We start from the raw sequence: 19,505 nt of genomic DNA on the forward strand, positions 1-19,505 counted from the left end.
AGTCTAGGACCCAGTTGCACAGGGATGAGTTCAGACGCAGGGCCCTGAGCTTTGTGACAAGCTTGTATGGCACTATGGTATTGAAAGCAGAGCTGTAGTCATTGAACAGCATTCTCACATAGGTATCCCTCTTGTCCAGGTGGGATAGGGCAGTGTGCAGTGCAATGGTGATTGCGTCATCCGTGGATCTGTTGGGGCAGTATGCACATTTTTGTGGGTCTAGGGTGTTGGGCAAGGTGCAGGTTTGAGGTTTTATTTATTCGCACCGAAGAAAATAAGTGAAAGACAAAACAGTACAGATAAAAAACAAACTGGTAAAAACGGTGTGCAGGTGAAGTTGGAAGCTCAAAACGGCTTATATGAAAACCACACCACAAATATAAGTATTAAAAAAGTTTTTTCAATCAGTTAAAAAAAGCATATTAATTATAATTGTGCATCATATACTCGGTATGCAAGAAAAAACTCCATGGAGGGGATTATTGGGTAGTTTGGTTTATTAGGCTCACCCCAAGTCTTCACTTGAAGTTATTGAGGGATGATGAGGTTTTGGCAATGTGAAGATAAGAATTCCAGAGTATGGTACCTCTGTATCTGATAGAGAATTGGACTATGTGGGGATATAGATGTTATATAGATGGATTTCAGAATTAACCTGGAAGAATCAATAGAAGGGTTTTGGTAAGCTGTCTGGGAGGTTTGGTATTTGTAGATGACAGTGCATAATTGGCATACATTAATGTCGTAAATAGACAAGATATTGAGTTTCTTAAACCAAGGTGCAGATGTACCCAGGTAATTAGAGGAGGGGGCTAGTCTTGCACATTTATTTTGTATGATGAGTAATTTGTGTAGGTAGGAGGCATATGTACTCGCACAGATAATATCACAGTAAATTAGATATGGGTAAGTAGAGTTAGGAAGCAATCATGATGAACCAAACCACTAATCTTGATGATGATACCAACTTAATTCATCACTTTACTGCAGTCAAACTGAATAAGATCTTTCCAGGATAACTTTTCATCAATTAGAACTCAGAGGAATCTAGTGGATTTCACTTGTCCATTTCATTTCCACCAATTGAGATTCTGGCTATTTATTTTTATTTTTTAGAATATTTTGTAATTCTTACTAGAGAATACAATTAAGTTGGATTTTTTTTTTACTTTTAAAAATCATTTGTTTATCTGGAATCAATTGGAAAATTTGGCCATACCTGAGTTGGCTTCAGAAATGAGTAAATCAAAATTCTTGTGTGATAAAATCAAATTGCTATCATCAGCAAAGAGAATGGGAAGTATGGTAGAAGACACAGCAGTAAGGTCATTGATATACTGTAGATTAGGAATAACAAAGTGATATGGTCCTTGACTAGCCTCTCAAAGCACTTCATGATTACAGAGGTGAGTGCTATGGGACCAATGTCATTTAGTTCAGTTACCTTAGCTTGTTTGGGTACAGGAACAATGGTGGACATCTTGACGCACATAGGGACAACAGACTGGGATATTGAGAGGTGGAATATGTCCATACATTCCATCCAGCTGGTCTACGCATGCACTAAGGACGAAGATCGAGATACCGTACCGGCCGGCAGCCTTGCAAGGGTTAAAACGCTTAAAAATTCTACTTATGTCAACAACCAAGATCCGGAGCCCACATCTCTAGTTTATCGTTTTGCTTGAATCTCAAATTGTCAGTTAGGCTGAATTAACTTCTATGATTGATTTTTTTTACTAAACTATTTTGTAAATGAAATAAAATGTAAACGTTTTAGAGCTAAAAAATCAAATCCACTGTTCTTTCTAATTTCCAATGAAAACGTTTGGTGCAATTCTATTTTACACCCACAAGATGGTGTCTGATACTGGAGCAATGAATAGCCTATCAACGTATCCTGTGTATACTCTGATCCATAATACAGTATATTGAGAGGACTATGTAGGGTAATAAAGATGTAATGAGGATAATAAACTCTTAACAATTGATTTTCATATAATAGTCTTGACATAGCCTACATAAAATGCAATTACCGATAAAGCCTAATCCCAGTCAAGACTACAACAGGTAAAAGTTACATATTAATCAGAGATGATTGTTGGATGATGCGATGTAAACATCAATCAAAACAAACTGAACATAACTGCAGGACCGAGACATTATGTAGCGCACTGCATACGTCAGAATATTTTCCAGCCTCCTGTACCGTCGTATGCGAGAGATCTTTTGAATAGGGGGTATCGTTTACACTCTATATCCATCATCGTCCTTTGGTCACCGGCGGTCAGGGCCTCCCTGAAGAAAGTCTTTGTTGCTGCTACCACTCCTTTTACTAAGACTTTATTGTTGGGTCAAATGAAAGACAACAAGCTGCGTGTCTACAACTGGCCAGGCCCTCTTATTGTGTTTCGTCGGCTTCAACAGATTCTAAAATAAAACGTCTTAAAACCTCACCTCTTTCAGCTCTCCGCTTCCAGCAATTGTTCCTGCCTGAGTCTTATCTAGTTTCCCTCCCAGTCCAAGGAGAATGTGCCCTCACTGCCCTGCTCTCTGAAGACTCACTCTATCATGAGTGAAAGCACTATACATAAACTGCAGGCATGCTAGGTGGAACACGACAGGCACATGACCAGTCACAAACTGATGTCTCGTGCTCAGGATGAAACAAAAGGTAAATGGTGTGATAAAGATTGTTTCATCATATTATGAAGTTAGTTACTTACAAAGTGTATATCCTGCCCTAATTCCGTCTCCATTCTTTACAGTCAGTGAGATGTCGCCGTTTAGGCCTCCTTGCACTGAGTTGATTTCTCAGGTATTCTTTCAACCTTTTTTTATTGACACATTTAAAAACGAAAAAGTCAGCAAAAGTTACTTCAGGCCAGGGTATTCATCTCATCAATTATTGATGAATGATTGACTTCATGTGTGTCAGTAAAAGTGATTTATCATGCATTTCTGGGCATATTATTCACCTTCAATAATCTGGTGTCAGGTTTATGATGAATTCCTCGTATCTAGTTAAGTCATCATGGTTTATGATGTGCAGAATGAATCGCACACACTTGCACAGACTACAAGTCGAGCTTGATCAATTATTTCCCATGTTCTCAAGAAGAATGATGTGGAAGAATGGTGTTCTCCACAGACCGCAGAGTGAATAGTGGGCCTCACCTATCAGTTGTCCAGGGGCCATTAGGGAACACATGCAGCCCAGTTTGGATCTGCGGTACTGTGCTGCTGCTCAACTCAGAATGGTAGGTCATGCAGGTCTTGCGTTGTGATGGACAGAAAGGTGAGGCAGGATATTCTTATTTACAGTACCTGCCACAGAGAGCTGCCAATATAATTTGTTGCATTGACGAAGGAAAACAGTCTGCTGCACATCCACACACCATGGGGTGCTGCTTGGGAACAGTGGAATCACGCCATGCACAGAGGATTATTTACATCTCATATAAAAAGCAGCATATCCTGTTTCCAAAGTTAAAAATAAATCCAACAAATATTTATTCTAAGAATTCGAACCGATATTTCCCCTATGAAAAACCCCACCTCATGCTGGTTTCCCCAGACCAGATCATCTCTACTTTTAGACACTAGGTTTACTATTTTTAATTGATCAAGGTCAAGTAGGCTGTTTTGCATTCTCTTCATGCAACGTCGTGACTTGTATTGGGTTGTGCAAATAGTTGAATTGTGAAACAGTGAATTCAGGAATTGAAATGTAGTATAATGTTGATGTTGCACTAAATGGGTAAATGATGTTTGACTGATTAATTTAAAATCTTTATTTTCCTGTCAGTGAAGTCTTGGGAAAAAAACTCAAGTCATTCAAAACCTTAAGCGATAAAACTGTTTGATGTAGCAAAGATGGTGCCAATACCGTCATCAATACATATTCAATATAATGTAGGCTATTTGCATGTCATATTAGTGAAATTAAAATGCAGAAAGTGTTTCTAGAACTGAAAACTGTCACAGCAGTTTGTCCTGAACAAGTGACGTTGCATACGTCCTTTGTTTTTCAGTATAAAGACACAAACGGCCATGCACTGCAAGCAGTGCTGAGTACGAGTACCGAAGCGGATGAGACATTCTTTCAGACAGTTGCGCATTAATTAGTCTGCACTACGTTGTTCAGAGGATGTATGGTTGATTTTTCTCTGTTTTGTTTATTTAAAATTTGGAGCTTTTTCTTATCGCGTACAGAATATTTTAGGAATCGGGCACTTTGTGGCAACGCTTGTTCAAATTTAATCTAATCAGTTCCAAGGAAGGAGGGATACTGTCGCGCGGGTCGCACCTGCCCTCGGGGACTGCTCTCATCTGTCTCTTCAACTGGAACCAAAACTGCGCTGAGGAGCTGTCTTGCAAAACAAGCTATGGGATACAAGGAAAACTGCTGGGTTTCTTAGATTTTGATCTAAGGATTGTTGGGATTAAAAACGAAAGGGAATTTGTCACTTTTGGACTATTAGCCCTAGCTGCGAATTTTCTCCGTTTTCATCCTCAGCCAACACTTTTGGCTCTTCCTTGGGATTGATTTTATTGAAGTAGGGCTATTATCTGTGGTCGACAGAATGGCCCCGCTCGACTGCGCGAAACTGTCAATCCTCCTTCATTTGATCACATATATCACCGGTAAGAATTATTCCATATTTATCCAGAGATGGTTTATCCAAAAGTATTATTTGGTTATGCGAGTTGGACCTCAGTATAATTTCGTTACTTAATGCTTCCACATTTGATGATTTTATTACCCTGTCAAATATGAATAATTGAAGATTGATTTTCACGTTTAGTCTGTCATTTTGCTGGTATGCAGCCTATTAATAAGTAGATTGTATTTTTTTATTCAAGAGTTTGAAGACACAAACTCATTTTGTTTTGGAATGGACACTACGACATAGGTTTATGAGGTGATCATTATCAAGGATAATCCTGTTTAAATCATGACACAATCCAACTAAGTTAAATTGAAAATGCCCCTGTTCTTTCTTGGAATTAAAATTCCATGTCGTTGAAATGCAGTTTTTATGGTAATTGAAGTTAATTTAAAGGTTGAGGTTCTGCCAATTAGGAATCCATACAGGTATGGACATTGCAGTTCATCTTGTCACCAGTAGATGTCACTTTCAATTGAAGTGAGGATTTAGCCTAATTGAGTACTGGCTACTGTGGTGTTTTACCTTAGTGAGTTTATGACCTATACCTATGACTTTATTATCACCTATACCTTTCACCTATTACCTCATTAGTTGACTGTTCTCAGTTAATCTCAAATAAGTTCATTCAGATTGGTTGTTTTTGTATAAAATGTACTGGATATTGGTGAAATTATGTCTGATGTGTTACAGAAAACTCGGCCCCTGGAGGAGGGGAAATCAATTTGAAAACAGAACCAGTGTTTCAGTCATGGTGAAAATATGTGTTCTAGCATTGTTATCATGTGGATCTCCTGAGTCAAAGGTTGTTCAACATCTTGAGAATAGAATGTATGTTTCACAAAGCAAGCCACATTGTTATAAGTTGGCAGCCCCAGGATCTTGATGCCTCTCCACGTAAACAAAATGGAGCAGAAAAGGTGGATGTTTCTCTAGATTGTGTCTTTCCCGTTGTGCTACACAGATATGTCTTCCTCCCTGTGTCCAAATAAACATGACATCCAAGCAGAGGAAATACTGCCCCATCTATCTCCTCCATCCCCTGCTACTTTTTTAGTGTCTAGCTTTGTCTACAATGTTTCCAAATAGATTTCCTTCACTGTCCACAAGCGGAGCGTGGGAAAGACACAAGGAGGAAGCGGATGGAGGGGCAGGAGGCACCCTGGTATTGTTCTGGCCAGTAGAAGTCACGGAAACGTGACACGCTACCTGAGAAAATATTCCTTCCCGGAGCTCCTTACGCTCACAGGACAATGGGGAGGAGGAAAGGGAGACCATTTCTGCATGGTGATTGGCTGTATGGTAGGGCCATTAATAGTAAATGGGGTCTAAAGTCAGGGATGGGGAGAGTTTTGGTCAGATGGACAGGTACATTACCACAGAGATGGGGGTGGGTTCCACTACAAATAATCTGGAATTAACCCAACTAAATTGAAAAACAGGCATTTATTCCTTATTGTGCTGGTGATGTGACTTTGTTTAGTATTGGAAGTCATTGAGATTGTTGGTGGATTTGTAAGGCACTGCTAGAGATAAGTGACATAAGAGGCGTTGATTATAGATGCTTGAAATTGGTAAATCCTCTTTCCTATCGCCAAAAGCGAACACTAACATTGATATATTGTATTTGTTACCCAACTCTCTCCAGATCAAAGCGGACCCTTATTAGGCCTTACCTGTCAACCCCATTTAACCATTACATACCTGTCAACCCCATTTAACCATTGCATACCTGTCAACCCCATTTAACCATTACATACCTGTCAACCCCATTTAACCATTGCATACCTGTCAACCCCATTTAACCATTACATACCTGTCAACCCCATTTAACCATTGCATACCTGTTAACCCCATTTAACCATTGCATACCTGTCAACCCCATTTAACCATTGCATACCTGTCAACCCCATTTAACCATTGCATACCTGTCAACCCCATTTAACCATTACATACCTGTCAACCCCATTTAACCATTACATTCCTGTCAACCCCATTTAACCATTACATTCCTGGCAACCCCATTTAACCATTGCATACCTGGCAACCCCATTTAACCATTGCATACCTGTCAACCCCATTTAACCATTGCATACCTGTCAACCCCATTTAACCATTGCATACCTGTCAACCCCATTTAACCATTACATTCCTGTCAACCCCATTTAACCATTGCATACCTGTCAACCCCATTTAACCATTGCATACCTGTTAACCCCATTTAACCATTGCATACCTGTCAACCCCATTTAACCATTGCATACCTGTCAACCCCATTTAACCATTGCATACCTGTCAACCCCATTTAACCGTTACATTCCTGTCAAACCCATGTAACTGTTACATTCCTTATGACTCGTTCAATGATAGAGAGGTCAAGTAAAAATGATTAGCACATATTTTACTCTGAGTGGTATGTGTGACTGCTTTTGATTTAGCGCAAGGCATGAGTCCAGCGCTTCTCTCCTCCTCGGCCCGCTGGCACTATCTGAAGCCTAATGGCTCTGACAGCCAGAGAGTTCTTTCCTGCAGCATCTCTTTGCTCTGGACCATGAAAACAGAGCTTTATTTGATGTAACTGTCTTGTGTTCACGTTCTCCCTCCACCAGTATAGTGACAGGGTGTGTGCACTACGCAGTAAAGTTGGTCTATTTTGTCTATTACCGTGGTTATTTCTCATGGGATAATATCATCTCTTTTGGGATTGTTGCCTATCATCACATTGACGGGAACAGAACGTTCAGATGGGAACTATCTCAATCACCTTCAGAAATGATGCTTGACACTGCCCATCTGCTGGAAGGTCAGACCCAGAGCAGGGTTGTGGTTGGGAAACTACAACAGATTCAGATGAGTCAGGGAGTTTATGGCATGGTTTTGACACCCACGCCACAGTTAATGGAGACCTAGAGGACAGTAGGGTTCCGCTGACCATAAGTTATTGACTGAATCACACAAAATTAGATGAGGGAAGGGGAAGTGGTGAGAAAACTCTTCAAACCAAAATGGGATCTAAGTTTCTTCATTTTCAGCCACCAAACCACAAATCCTAAACAAAATCAAAGTCTTTGCCGATCCATTTCAGCCGCTTAGTTAAAGGGAATAACTGAGAGGATCAAATGTAACATTATCCAACCATGCACTTCATTGGCCTCGCATCTCCCTTAACTTTGTTTCCAATTCAAACAACCTGTTCCAAACGTCAGCCCATAGTGTCAAATGGAAACTCAATGGTCCAGTGTGCCTTTTGAAGCTGTTTCTCTGGGTTTAGGAGTATGATGTTCCAGTTAAGTTGATTTTAAAAATATTTTTTCTCCCCTCTGTGGGCACTTGAGATGGCCAATGGGAGTGATAGGGAGAGGTCATCTAAGTTCAAAGGGAGCTCATCCCTCACCAACGGTATGTCCGTGTCATGCAGCCTACACACACACACACACACACACACACACACACACACACACACACACACACACACACACACACACACACACACACACACACACACACACACACACACACACACACACACACACACACCAAGCATCTCTGTGTCTCTCTGACGGGCTAGACTGCTGCCAACATATCCACCAATGTGGTGTTATTCCAAGGTGAAATATTAACTCAGCTGTTGGTGTTGGCAGGTTTCCTTAGCTCTCGTACCTCTCTTGTACATGATGGATTCTTGGATTGGGAGACTTCTAACTGCACAGCAGAAGCACTTCAGTTGAATCTGGACATTTTACATTCAGGGATCAGTTGTTATCGCTGTTATTAACAGTGATGATAGCAGCATCCCCCTCTATAAGACACATATCTTTCTTGCTGAGCCGGCAATATATTTTATATTAACCCCTTCATGTGATTTCAATTTCAAGGACCTTCTGTCCACCAGCCAGTTGTAATCTCACATGTTATGGAACAAGAATCCTCCTGGTTTACACATTGGAAGAGCTCATAGGAATCTCGTTATACAGGATATTCCTAGAGTTAGCCACATTTTATTCTGTATTACCAGGAAAAGCTGACTGGCCACCCATTGTCCTTTATTCTGCCTTTTTAAAGGAGATGCAGGGACATTCTGTCTCCAAGAGGTAATCTACGGGCTAATAAAAAAGTAACTCTCTTTTACTGTTGTCTTAACCATATTGTTGACAAAGTGCAGTGATTTCTGAAGGACCCATATTGTTGACAAAGTGCAGTAGTTTCTAAAGGACCCGTATTGTTGACAAAGTGCAGTGATTTATGAAGGACCCATATTGTTGACAAAGTGCAGTGGTTTCTAAAGGACCCGTATTGTTGACAAAGTGCAGTGATTTCTGAAGGACCCATATTTTTGGCAAAGTGCAGTGTTTTCTGAAGGACCCAGTGTGAGAGTGTATTCTCAACACACGAGGAGAAACTCTTAACTGCACAGAAAGAGCAGTAGTAGTAGCAACTTCTTATTTTGGCAGGGGGTCCCAACTCTTGTCAATGTTTTCAGCTCTTTGTTGTAAATCTGCCACCAGAGCATAGCAAATCTTGTGAGTTTGTCTTTCTGTGTGTTTGTTCTGACACACTCAACCTAAAGACAACTCACAAAATACCACTGGCTCAGAACAACTTCACAGTGGGATGGGTGTATCGTCACGCCATGAGGCAATGAATATAACAGTGCAAGACAGGTTAACCCCAATGTAACCCCACAATCCATTATAGCCCACCAACTGTGAGCCAGTAAATCCTTGAAATGAATAATGAAATATTTTAAGTTCCTTGTTTGGGGAATTCGCAGTAGTGTTAAAGCCAGTTGCTTAAACTAAATATATTGTGAAAAATGTGTGGAAATGTTATAATGTGTTATTGAGGTTAAAAAAAAATGGTGGCCCAGTGCGGTACAGGAAGCCAGTGATAATGTCGGTGGAAACTGATTGACTATAGCTGGCTACTGTTATGCTATTCTGCTGTATCCATGGACACACTGCAGCGAATATGACTCACAAGCCTCTGACCTTTCTCTTTTATAAAGGAGTGTGTCCCCCCACCATCCTCTCTCTGCCCTTTGTTCCCCATGTTGGACATACAAAGAGATGGAGTGGCAAGGTTAAATGAGGGAGTCATTATTCTGCATTGTTGTTTTTGCCTTGAAAACCCCAAAATATATCCTCTCACTCTCACTCCAGAGACTGCCTTACTGGTAGATGGTAGGACGGGAAGCACGGGAAGCACACAGAGACATGAGGGAATTCCATACATTATTCCCAGCACTTTAAAGAGGAAGAGAGAGAGAACGAGAGAGAGTGAGAGTCTGAATGTGGCAGTAGCCAGGCAGTCCAGGCTAGTTGCCAACAGCTCGTGTGTATTAGTGCGTAATAAAACCCCATTATTATGGTATGAGATGACTGTGTTTGGGAGGAAATCCCCAGTTCAAACCATTAAGCGGCATCATATTGGGTTCAGCAGCAGTTTCTTACCTAAAGGATTTAACATCAAATCAAATTGTATTTGTCACATGCTTGGTAAATAACAGGTGTAGACTAACAATGAAATGCTTACTGACGGGTCCTTCCCAACAATGCAGAGAGAAAAATGTAAATAATAGACAACAATAACACAAGGAATAAATAAAAATGTAATAACACCAGGAATAAATATAAATATAATAACACCAGGAATACATAAAAATGTAATAACACCAGGAATAAATAGAAAAGTAATAACACCAGGAACACAAAAAAATGTAATAACACCAGGAATAAATAGAAAAGTAATAACACCAGGAATAAATAGAAAAGTAATAACACCAGGAATAAATAGAAAAGTAATAACACCAGGAATAAATAGAAATGTAATAACACCAGGAATAAATAGAAAAGTAATAACACCAGGAATAAATAGAAAAGTAATAACACCAGGAATAAATAGAAAAGTAATAACACCAGGAATAAATAGAAAAGTAATAACACCAGGAATAAATAGAAAAGTAATAACACCAGGAATAAATAGAAATGTAATAACACCAGGAATAAATAGAAATGTAATAACACCAGGAATGAATACACAATGAGAAATGATAACTTGGCTATACACCCAGGGTACCAGTACCGAGTCGATTAGCACGGGTAGGGTACAAGGTAATTGAGGAAGATATGTAAATATTGGTAGAGATGAAGTGGCTAGGCAACGGGATAGATAATAAACAGTAACAGTAGTGTAAGTGAAGAGTCAAAAGAGATTAGTGCAATAAGGGTCAATGCAATATTCCAGGTAGCTGTTGGTTAACTATTTAACTAACTATTTAGCAGTCTTATGGCTTGGGGGTAGAAGCTGTTCAGCATCCTGTTGGTTCCAGACTTGGTGCATCAGTATCGCTTGCAGTGCCGTAGCAGAGAGAACAGTCTATGACTTGGGTGACTGGTATAGAGGTCCTGGATCGCATGGAGTTCGGCCCCAGTGATTTACTGGGCCGTACGCATTACCCACTGTAGCGCCTTGGGGTCAGATGCCAGTTGCCATACCAAGAGGTGATGCAGCCAATCAAGATGCTCTCAATGGTGCAGCTATAGAACCTTTTGAGGATCTGAGAGCCCATGTCAAATCTTTTTAGCCTCCTGATGTGGAAGAGGTATTGTTGTGCCCTCTTCATGACTGTGTTGATGTGTTTGGACCATGATAGATCTTTAGTGATGTGGACACCGAAGAACTTGAAGCCCTTTACTTTTACTTCCCAACATTCCTGAAGAAAATGATGTACCTTTTTACTCCATACATTTTTCCTGACAACCAAAAGAACTCGTTACATTTTGAATACTTAGCAGTACAGGAAAATGGTCCAATTTATGCACTTATCAAGAGAACATCCCCGGTCATCCCTACTGCCTCTGATCTGGTGGACTCACTAAATGCTTCATTTGTAAATCATGTCTGAGTGATGGACTGTGCCCCTGGCTATCCATAAAAAAAAATTTAAAAAACATTGTGCCTTTCTTAATATAAGGAATTTGAAATGATTTATTCTTTTACTTTTGATACTTAAGTGTATTTATAACCAAATACTTAGTATTTTACTGGGAGAACAAGTATTTGATACACTGCTGATTCTGCAGGTTTTCTTACTTACAAGCATGGAGAGGTCTGTAATTTTTTTATCATAGGTACACTTCAACTGTTAGACACGGAATCTAAAACAAAAATCCAGAAAATCACATTGTATGATTTTTCAGTAATTCATTTGCATTTTATTGCATGACATAAGTATCTACAATTGTATCCCTGATATCCTTACACAGCTTGCTGGTCTTGGCCATTGTGGAGAGGTTGGAGTCTGTTCGATTTGAGTGTGTGGACAGGTGTCTTTTATACAGGTAACGAGTTCAAACAGGGGCAGTTAATACAGGTAATGAGTGGAGAAAAGGAAGGCTTCTTAAAGAAAAACTAACAGGTCTGTGTGAGCCGGAATTCTTACTGGTTGGTACAGGACAATAGGCAAGCAGCTTGGTGAGAAGGCAACAACAACAGTTGGCGCAAATATTAGAAAATGGAAGAAGTTCAAGATGACTGTCAATCACCCTCGGTCTGGGGCTCCATGCAAGATCTCACCTCGTGGGGCATCAATGATCATGAGGAAGGCGAGGGATCAGCCCAGAACTACACGGCAGGACCTGGTCAATGACCTGAAGAGAGCTGGGACCACAGTCTCAAAGAAAACCATGAGTAACACACTACGACGTCATGGATTAAAATCCTCAGCGCACGCAAGGTCCCCCTGCTCAAGCCAGCGCGTGTCCAGGCCCATCTGAAGTTTGCCAATGACCATCTGGATGATCCAGATTAGGAATGGGAGAAGGTCATGTGGTCTGATGAGACAAAAATAGAGCTTTTTGGTCTAAATTCCACTCGCCGAGGAAGAAGAAGGATGAGTACAACCCCAAGAACACCATCCCAACCGTGAAGCATGGAGGTGGGAACATCATTCTTTGGGGATGCTTTTCTGCAAAGGTGACAGGATGACTGCACCGTATTGAGGGGAGGATTGGTGGGGCCTTGTATTGCGAGATCTTGGCCAACAACCTCCTTCCCTCAGTAAGAGCATTGAAGATGGGTCGTGGCTGGGTCTTCCAGCATGACAACGACCCGAAACACACAGCCAGGGCAACTAAGGAGTGGCTCCGTAAGAAGCATCTCAAGGTCCTGGAGTGGCCTAGCCAGTCTCCAGACCTGAACCCAATAGAAAATCTTTGGAGGGAGCTGAAAGTCCGTATTGCCCAGCGACACCCCCAAACCTGAAGAATCTGGAGAAGGTCTGTATTGAGTAGTGGGCGAAAATCCCTGCTGCAGTGTGTGCAAACCTGGTCTAGAACTACAGGAAACGTATGATCTCTGTAATTGCAAACAAAGGATTCTGTACCAAATATTAAGTTCTGCTTTTCTGATGTATCAAATACTTATGTCATGCAATAAAATGCAAATGAATTACTTAAAAATCATACAATGTGATTTTCTGGATTTTTGTTTTAGATTCCATCTCTCACAGTTGAAGTGTACCTACAATAAAAATTACAGACCTCTACATGCTTTGTAAGTAGGAAAAACCTGCAAAATCGGCAGTGTATCAAATACTTGTTCTCCCCACTGTATTTACTTGAGTCATTTTCTATTAATGTATCTTTACTTTTACTCAAGAATGACAATTGAGTACTTTTTCCACCACTGTCCAGGGTTCTTATCTTAATTATGAGATTGAAAGGCACAATGGTGTTGAACGCTGAGTTGTAGTCAATGAACAGCTCATGAGAAAGTATTTCGATTACACAAGTGTCTGGCAGAAAACAGCTGAAATGGTTTTGGGTGTTTTAAAGAGCACACTGATTTCCATGGGGACTAGACACAAAGATAGGATTTGGATTAGTTTAAAAACAGTCAATTTGTCATTGTTTGGAGGCCCCATTTGTTCTCTGATAACATTTTTGCTTTCCGTTTAGCTTGACCCCAAACACGTCCAAATAGAGCTTGGAATCCCAACCTTTTAGAAGCAAAAGCAAAAGTCCTTCCTGGAAGTGTAACGACCACACGTGTTTTCAAAACACAATGTCCTGTTCTTTGTTGTTTCCCCAGCTCTGCACAGAGGGAGGCTAGGAACTTATGAATGGAGGTCCCAGAGTAACACTACCAATGTCAACTGCTGTTTGAAAACTGTCATAAGAGCCCAACGCCAACAAGCACTGAGCTAAATATGGCAACCCAGAGAGGCATCGGAGAGTGGTTGCTCTCTCTCTGTTTTTTGTTGGTTCCATGCCTGTCCTCTTCTTTTATGGCTCCTAATGAGAACCAGGTCTTGGACCCTCTGAACTGAACCACCACAACAAGCACAATTTCTGGATTCTTCAGGCGTTCCGTTGGAGGAATGCGGCACACAGCTGTTCGTGGGGGCGGGGGGACACGGCGGGTGGCTTGATGAGGGGTCTTTTTTAAGTGGGAACCATCCATCTGTAGTTTGTTGCAGAGCAGAGGGAACTGCCTGGTTTTAGGAGAAGAGTTTCCCTCCAGTGAGTGGTGAGGTCAGGTTGTAGTATGTAGTGTGTGTGTGTGTGTGTGTGTGTGTGTGTGTGTGTGTGTGTGTGTGTGTGTGTGTGTGTGTGTGTGTGTGTGTGTGTGTGTGTGTGTGTGTGTGTGTGTGTGTGTGAGAGAGAGAGACACTTTGTGCATACAGTATATAAAAGCAAGTGGATCAAAGTGTGGAACAAAAGTGGTGGAGTGGTAGAGTTTTTGAATGAGAGTCAAGTTCAATTACAACCAAACCATAATACTGTAACATAGCATCAGCAGTACTCTACGAGAGGTCATTCGTAGACAGTAAATAAAATAGAGATCGGGGAAATAAATCCATACAGTACATATCGCAATATTATTTTTGGACGATATTATATAGATAGTTGACTCCAATTTGTGCTACTGTAGGTAGCGTTAGCTAGCACTAGTCGGTTGTACCTGTGCCAAAAATCTGGTATTTTTCATCCTGTAGCTTGTTCTCCATCTTCCTTTTAAATAGTGCGCCGACATGTTTTCAACTCTTTTGTTTCTCCTGACTGATCAAAACAAATTTTCTCGTGATCTCTCGTCTCTCTCCAGCAGACATATAGTGAGAACAATGTTTGAAACATCAAATCGCAATAAGATCGCAGTATAGGATCGCAATACATAGCGGCACCTAAGTATCATGATAATATCGTATTGTGAAGTCCCTGGCAATTCCCAGCCCTAGTAAATAAGACTTTTTTAGGAATATATATATATGGTCTATGTATATATATATTATTTAAAGCATTAATGGACAACATATGAGCTTTAGGAAACATTAGCTTTAGGCAGGACCGTTTTCTAGGAATCTCGGTGTGAGTACGTCCGTTTCTCTCAGCTGGTTTGAAATATGCACCGTCACATTCTTCAGGCCTTTGTTTATGTTCACATCGATCCATCCATGTGTGAATACACACAATAAGGAAAAAGTCATAACAACAGAGTCGTAGCATGTTTGTCTGACGATTTGTGATCTCCGATTTAGGTTTAGCATAAGTAGAAGTATTAAAGAGAGCGATGTAGTATACTTAGACCCTATACTCTAGTACTCTGTCATACTGAGAGGAATGTTTTGATCCCTTTAAAAACCTTTGACCACATCCCTTCCCCTCCAAATAACCTTGGACTCATTCGAAACAATGATGTTATAACATTTTGAAGGGGGAAGTTGATATTGAGTGCCAACATTGGCATGGGCAGTTCATTCTTGAACAACAGCTGTTCAGACCCTCACAGTGAAACAAATCCGAACTCTGTGTACTTTTGATTGTGTGTGTGTGTGTGTTGTGTACACGTGCATCTGTGTGTGTGTGTGTGGGGGGGGGGGGGGTTCTGGAGTCCACACAGGGAATTAGCCTTGTTGTGTAATTCCATTGACTGTCTGGATACTGTAAATCAAATCAAATCAAATCCAATTTTATTTGTCACATACACATGGTTAGCAGATGTTAATGCGAGTGTAGCGAAATGCTTGTGCTTCTAGTTCCGACAATGCAGTAATTGCCAACAAGTAATCTAACTAACAATTCCAAAACTACTGTCTTATACACACAAGTGTAAGGGGATAAAGAATATGTACATAAAGATATATGAATGAGTTATCGTACAGAGCAGCATAGGCAAGATACAGTAGATGGTATCGAGTACAGTATATACATATGAGATGAGTATGTAAACAAAGTGGCATAGTTAAAGTGGCTAGTGATACATGTATTACATAAAGATGCAGTAGATGATATAGAGTACAGTATATACGTATACATATGAGATGAATAATGTAGGGTATGTAAACATTATATTAGGTAGCATTGTTTAAAGTGGCTAGTGATATATTATACATCATTTCCCATCAATTCCCATTATTAAAGTGGCTGGAGTTGAGTCAGTGTGTTGGCAGCAGCCACTCAATATTAGTGGTTGCTGTTTAACAGTCTGATGGCCTTGAGATAGAAGCTGTTTTTCAGTCTCTCGGTCCCAGCTTTGATGCACCTGTACTGACCTCGCCTTCTGGATGATAGCGGGGTGAACAGGCAGTGGCTCGGGTGGTTGTTGTCCTTGATGATCTTTATGGCCTTCCTGTAACATCGGGTGGTGTAGGTGTCCTGGAGGGCAGGTAGTTTGCCCCCGGAGATGCGTTGTGCAGACCTCACTACCCTCTGGAGAGCCTTACGGTTGTGGGCGGAGCAGTTGCCGTACCAGGCGGTGATACAGCCCGCCAGGATGCTCTCGATTGTGCATCTGTAGAAGTTTGTGAGTGCTTTTGGTGACAAGCCAAATTTCTTTAGCCTCCTGAGGTTGAAGAGGCGCTGCTGTGCCTTCTTCACGATGCTGTCTGTGTGAGTGGACCAATTCAGTTTGTCTGTGATGTGTATGCCGAGGAACTTAAAACTTCTACCCTCTCCACTACGGTTCCATCAATGTGGATAGGGGGGTGTTCCCTCTGCTGTTTCCTGAAGTCCACAATCATCTCCTTAGTTTTGTTGACGTTGAGTGTGAGGTTATTTTCCTGACACCACAATCCGAGGGCCCTCACCTCCTCCCTGTAGGCCGTCTCGTCGTTGTTGGTAATCAAGCCTACCACTGTTGTGTTGTCCGCAAACTTGATGATTGAGTTGGAGGCGTGCGTGGCCACGCAGTCGTGGGTGAACAGGGAGTACAGGAGAGGGCTCAGAACGCACCCTTGTGGGGCCCCAGTGTTGCGGATCAGCGGGGTGGAGATGTTGTTGCCTACCCTCACCACCTGGGGGCGGCCCGTCAGGAAGTCCAGTACCCAGTTGCACAGGGCGGGGTCGAGACCCAGGGTCTCGAGCTTGATGACGAGCTTGGAGGGTACTATGGTGTTAAATGCCGAGCTGTAGTCGATGAACAGCATTCTAACATAGGTATTCCTCTTGTCCAGATGGGTTAGGGCAGTGTGCAGTGTGGTTGAGATTGCATCGTCTGTGGACCTATTTGGTTGGTAAGCAAATTAGAGTGGGTCTAGGGTGTCAGGTAGGGTGGAGGTGATATGGTCCTTGACTAGTCTCTCAAAGCACTTCATGATGACGGAAGTGAGTGCTACGGGGCGGTAGTCGTTTAGCTCAGTTACCTTAGCTTTCTTGGGAACAGGAACAATGGTGGCCCTCTTGAAGCATGTGGGAACAGCAGACTGGTATAGGGACTCAAGTAAAAGCTTCGCTGCAGATATCCGCTCTGAAAGAGAAAATGTAATGAACGTGTTTGCCTGGCGACCCGGACTAAACCACATGTTGTCAGTAACACAAGCTGCTTGGGGAGTAGAGAGTCAAAAGAAGGAAATCACTTATAAGACCGTCACACCTCACGGACAGCAGAGAGAATGACAGTGCTTCCTATGCTGAGTACCGCGAGCAGCACCTATCAACAGCTTCAACCAGGCCCACCCCCAACTGGGATTTTTAATCCACCGTTTCAACCTCCCCTTTTTGTCGCTCTTCCCTACAAATGTAATAATAGCATACAGAGCATCAACAAGATCAGAGGTCAATAAAAGAGTACATCTGCCCAAATAAGTGTTATGTGAAAGAGAGGAAGAGAGAGAGAGTCCCCACCGAGCTAGATTGACTGATTGATCTGGAGGAAGTGCTTGTTGACATGTTGCAGGGCTCATCTGGGTCTGCCCGGTACTCCCCAGTTGTGACTGACCCGTCTGGCTGGCTGAGGTGCACAGCTGCTCCCCGTGCCCTCCCTCTCATATGCCTCCCACCCTCCCCACTCTAACACACTCACATAGCTCATCACTACCAGACCAGACCAGTATCCATCCAGAGCCCTACCCTACGAGGACTGCACCAGAAACAACCCCCACCCCTCCCATCCCCAACTCTGACCCCTGCACAGCAGAGCACCACTTGCATAAGAACCAGCAGCAGAGTAGACCAGAACATGGGCTGTACTGACTCAGGGGAAAAACTCCCAAGGAATTTGTCACACCACTAGTAAGTCAGACTGTATGATTCTTGGCTGTAAATAGAGGAATGGTGTAATTTGCTTGACTGTTAATAGAGGCATGGTGTAATTAGGTTGACTGTAAATAGAGGCATGGTGTAATTAGGTTGACTGAAAATAGAAGCATGGTGTAATTAGGTTGACTGAAAATAGAGGCATGGTGTAATTAGGTTGACTGTAAATAGAGGCATGGTGTAATTAGGTTGACTGTAAATAGAGGCATGGTGTAATTAGGTTGACTGTAAATAGAAGCATGGTGTAATTAGGTTGACTGAAAATAGAAGCATGGTGTAATTAGGTTGACTGTAAATAGAGGCATGGTGTAATTAGGTTGACTGTAAATAGAAGCATGGTGTAATTAGGTTGACTCTAAAATAGAGGAATGGAGTAATTAGGATGACTATATACAGGCGTGGTGTAATTTGGTTGACCGTAAATAGAGGCATGGTGTAATTTGTTGTTCACTGTAAGACAACTATGAAGCGACACTTTGAAATGTGCAGTGTGTATTAATGTATCCACTGAGTGTGTTAGCCAATGTCTGAATGTGTGTGTGTGTGTGTGTGTGTGTGTGTGTGTGTGTGTGTGTGTGTGTGTGTGTGTGTGTGTGTGTGTGTGTGTGTGTGTGTGTGTGTGTGTGTGTGTGTGTGTGTGTGTGTGTGTGTGTGTGTGTGTGTATTTTACAGGTCAGGTCAGCCTACCGGCCCCTCTTCTGCTTCCCTCTGGGGACACACACCTTCGCCACACTGGGAAGTCACTCACCCTCACCTGCAGGTATGACACACATTCACACACATAAACAAACACACACACATACCCACAAACAAACACACACACACACACACATACTGAACCAACAAGTTCCCCAACAGAAAATATGTTTTAACTTACAGATGTAGGATCTTAATTTGAACCAGTTTGCTACAGCAGTAAAATAATCCCGCAGCAACAGGAAATGTGAATTTTTATGTGGATTATAATTACTGGACATTTTTGTAGGGGTTGATAAATTTTTCTTAAGGCAAAATCAAGTCTGAAATTTCAAAGTGGAAATTACAAATACATTACATATTTTAAATGTCCTTTAAAAGTTCTTATGCAACAGGGTGATGAAATTAATATTCTACATCTGTACTCTATAGGGCCCCATCACAAGAGTCAGGAGTTGTTCCTGCCCACACAACCAGACAAGGAAATACTTGTTTTTTACAACTCTGGGGTTTTCTCGGTTAGGTCATATGGACAGAACAAAAAAGTGTAAATGCCTTTTAAAATAGGCCATTCATTTTGATGATAGAGGTACGGGAAATAATCTGA

At 41.6% G+C, this 19,505-nt stretch overlaps 1 protein-coding gene across 1 annotated transcript in view; it reads left to right on the forward strand.

The window, feature by feature from the left end:
• Positions 1–4,082: 4,082 nt before the first annotated feature.
• Positions 4,083–19,505, forward strand: part of LOC135526343 (vascular endothelial growth factor receptor kdr-like) — a 75,267-nt gene continuing 59,844 nt past the window's right edge. Inside the window, exons 1-2 of the mRNA XM_064954650.1 lie at positions 4,083–4,647; positions 18,875–18,962. Coding sequence (XP_064810722.1) covers positions 4,587–4,647; positions 18,875–18,962 — 149 coding nt within the window. The 5' untranslated portion in view covers positions 4,083–4,586. The remainder of the gene's footprint in view (positions 4,648–18,874; positions 18,963–19,505) is intronic.

Source organism: Oncorhynchus masou, chromosome 32 (assembly GCF_036934945.1).
Source record: "Oncorhynchus masou masou isolate Uvic2021 chromosome 32, UVic_Omas_1.1, whole genome shotgun sequence".
In the NCBI taxonomy this organism is placed as follows: Eukaryota; Metazoa; Chordata; class Actinopteri; order Salmoniformes; family Salmonidae; genus Oncorhynchus; species Oncorhynchus masou.